Below are 2,803 nucleotides of genomic sequence, written 5' to 3' on the forward strand. Positions count from 1 at the left end.
TAGCAGCAGAACTATAGAGATAGATCAGGATAACCTGAGCCACTCTAACTAGAAGCTTTATCAAAAAGGAAAGTTTGAAGTTTTGTTTTGTTCCCTCTGAGCCATTAGAGGCAGGAGAAGCTGCTCATCCAGACCTTTCGAAAGGTTCCAGCTTTCAGGGGAAACATTTTCATCATTATAAACACAGCAGATCGTATAAACACATGATTTGCAATCCTACAGTGAAAGAAGGCAGTGAGCTGCTTTCCATCAGCGGAGGCTTCTTCTCACAGGCCGAGAGAACGCAGAACCGAGAGGCCGTCGTATGCTCCTTATTTCTCACTTTACTATAAAATCTGCTTTAAAGTAGTTTTTTATACCTTATATGGGCTAATCGGTCTTTATAGGCCCATGATGACCCTTATATATTCTGATCGTTTAAACTAAAATATGGATCAGAACCAAAATAGAGGAGATGCTGGACTCTTCTGGAGAACATCCAGCCTGAGAGGGGAGCTCCGTCATCTGGAGGGAACCACTGCTCCTCCTTAAGTCTGATGTGGTTGATCTGGTCAGGAGGCGTCCTGGACAGCGTCCTTTAGAGGACGTCCCTCCTGGACCCACCAGCTCCTGACCTGATCTCAGATCAGCAGATGGTTCTAAAAGGAACTCAACAGAACTGCTCTGGAACCTGATGGGGAACCTGCTGCTTCTGCAGCTGAACCAGACCATGTTGGTTCTGCATCAGAACCGGAACCTGTTGGTTCTTCATTAGTTGGTTCTGCATCAGAACCGGAACCTGTTGGTTCTTCATTAGTTGGTTCTGCATCAGAACCGGAACCTGTAGGTTCTGCATCAGAACCGGAACCTGTAGGTTCTGCTTTAGAACCTGTAGATTGTGCAGCCTTGATGCAGCCCTCTCCTCCCATAAGGCAGGACGCTCTCATCAATGATCAGGACTCTTTATTTTCTGTCTCCAGGAGGTGACGATGATCTAAGCGAGATAATCGCCTCCGACGGTGACTTCAGATGCTCCGACCGACCGCCTGCCTCCTCTCACCCATTCACGCCGTTAGCTGAGCATCCCTGCTGCTCACATTCATAAACTGAAAATCGTGACTGTAGTTTTCTGCAGCCCACGAAGCAGAGCGGAGAGAGGGTGGATGTCAGCTCGCCGCCTGGCCCCCAGCTTCCACGGAAACATTAAGCTGCAGCACATGTGTGTCAGAGTGAGCAAACAGTGGAGGAGCAGCAGTTAAAAAAAAAAGGCAGAGCGATGAAACAGAGCAGGAGGCTTTTACAGAGACGCAGTTCAGGAAGCGTTTCCTGGATGTCTTCCTCTATCGCTCTGAAAGATGGACCAACATCTCCGTCTTTGGTCAGAACACTGATGATCAACCAGATCCTTAGCGATGTCTGCTAATATGCAGCGCCGTCTTCCTCCTTTATCTGAATAATGCAGGTTTTCTTCTTCAGAAGCAGGAGGTTGAGAGTAAAGACCGCAGAGCTCCTGGTGGCAACAATTAGCTGCTATAAAAACCTGCTAACTCCGACCGCTGCTGCCGAGTCAGCAGGAAGGGGCCAATCAGAGGCCTCACGCATGATGAGTGCGTGCTGCTCGCTTTCTGGGAGGTGTTCACTGTGTGGACAAACTGCGCTGATTGTTTGTTGTCATGGCAACCAGTAGTTTGAGGTTCAAATTGCTCTAGTTGCCATAAATCAAGGATCAGAATGTTTTTGCTCAACAAGTCGGACCCGTTAAAAAGTTGTCCAGCTAATCAGAACAGAATAGGGAACTTATTTGACAAAAAGTGAGGAACTAACCCTGTTCTCTACCTGTCCTCCTCAGGTGACTCTCAGGGCGTGGTCAACTTCGTCCTCTCCAACGAAGGAGGCGATATGTCGCTGGTGGAGCAAGCTAACGTCTGGCTCTTCCTGCGGTTAGCTAAATCCAACCGCAGCAAAACCAAGGTGACCATCCGCCTCTTCCAGCAGCGCCTGCTCACAAACGGACGCCCAGATCCTGCGCAGGACGACGTCCTCCTGGCAGAGAAGACCGTGGACACCCGGCGCAGCGGCTGGCACACCTTCCCCGTTTCTTCGGCGGTGCAGGCGCTGCTGGAGAGCCAGGGAAGCCCCACGCTGAGCCTGCGGGCGACCTGCCCGCTCTGCAGCGACACCGGCGCCACCCTCGTCCTGGTCTCCGGCGGCTCGGAGAAGTCGCAGCGCGGCAACCAGAGGGAGCAGTCCCACCGTCCCTTCCTCATGGCCGTGGTGCGGCAGGCGGAGAGCGCGGACTCTCGGCGGCGGAGGAAGCGTGGGCTGGAGTGTGACGGGAAGGTGAGAGTCTGCTGCAAGAGACAGTTTTTCGTCAACTTCAAGGACATCGGCTGGAGCGACTGGATCATCGCGCCGAACGGCTACCACGCCAACTACTGCGAGGGAGAGTGCCCCTTCCACATGTCTAGCTTCGGCGGCTCCTTCCACTCCACCGTCATCAACCGCTACCGCATGAAGGGCTACAGCCCCTTCCAGAACCTGAAGTCATGCTGCGTGCCCACCCGGCTACGGGCCATGTCCATGCTCTACTACAACGAGGAGCACAAGATCGTGAAAAAGGACATCCAAAACATGATCGTGGAGGAGTGCGGCTGCTCGTAATGACGCAAAGCCAACGAGGCGGAGCAAACTGGACCGGAGAGGCAGCGGGAGGCGCGAGGGACGGCCTTTCTTCCTCCATTGCCTCGCTGAGTGAAACTCCACCGGTCATGATGGCCCTTTCTGAAAAAAAAAAAAAACTGAAGAAAAAAAAATCTAATATATT

At 52.2% G+C, this 2,803-nt stretch overlaps 1 protein-coding gene across 1 annotated transcript in view; it reads left to right on the forward strand.

Annotated features, from left to right (window-relative positions):
* Positions 1–2,757, forward strand: part of LOC107104447 (inhibin beta A chain-like) — a 14,932-nt gene extending 12,175 nt beyond the window's left edge. The window contains exon 3 of the mRNA XM_015404445.1: positions 1,829–2,757. Within this exon, the coding sequence (XP_015259931.1) occupies positions 1,829–2,640 (812 nt within the window). The 3' untranslated portion in view covers positions 2,641–2,757. The remainder of the gene's footprint in view (positions 1–1,828) is intronic.
* The last annotated feature ends 46 nt before the right edge of the window (positions 2,758–2,803 follow it).

The sequence above is a fragment of the Cyprinodon variegatus genome, unplaced genomic scaffold (genome assembly GCF_000732505.1).
Source record: "Cyprinodon variegatus isolate N-32 unplaced genomic scaffold, C_variegatus-1.0 Scaffold1747, whole genome shotgun sequence".
Taxonomy (NCBI): domain Eukaryota; kingdom Metazoa; phylum Chordata; class Actinopteri; order Cyprinodontiformes; family Cyprinodontidae; genus Cyprinodon; species Cyprinodon variegatus.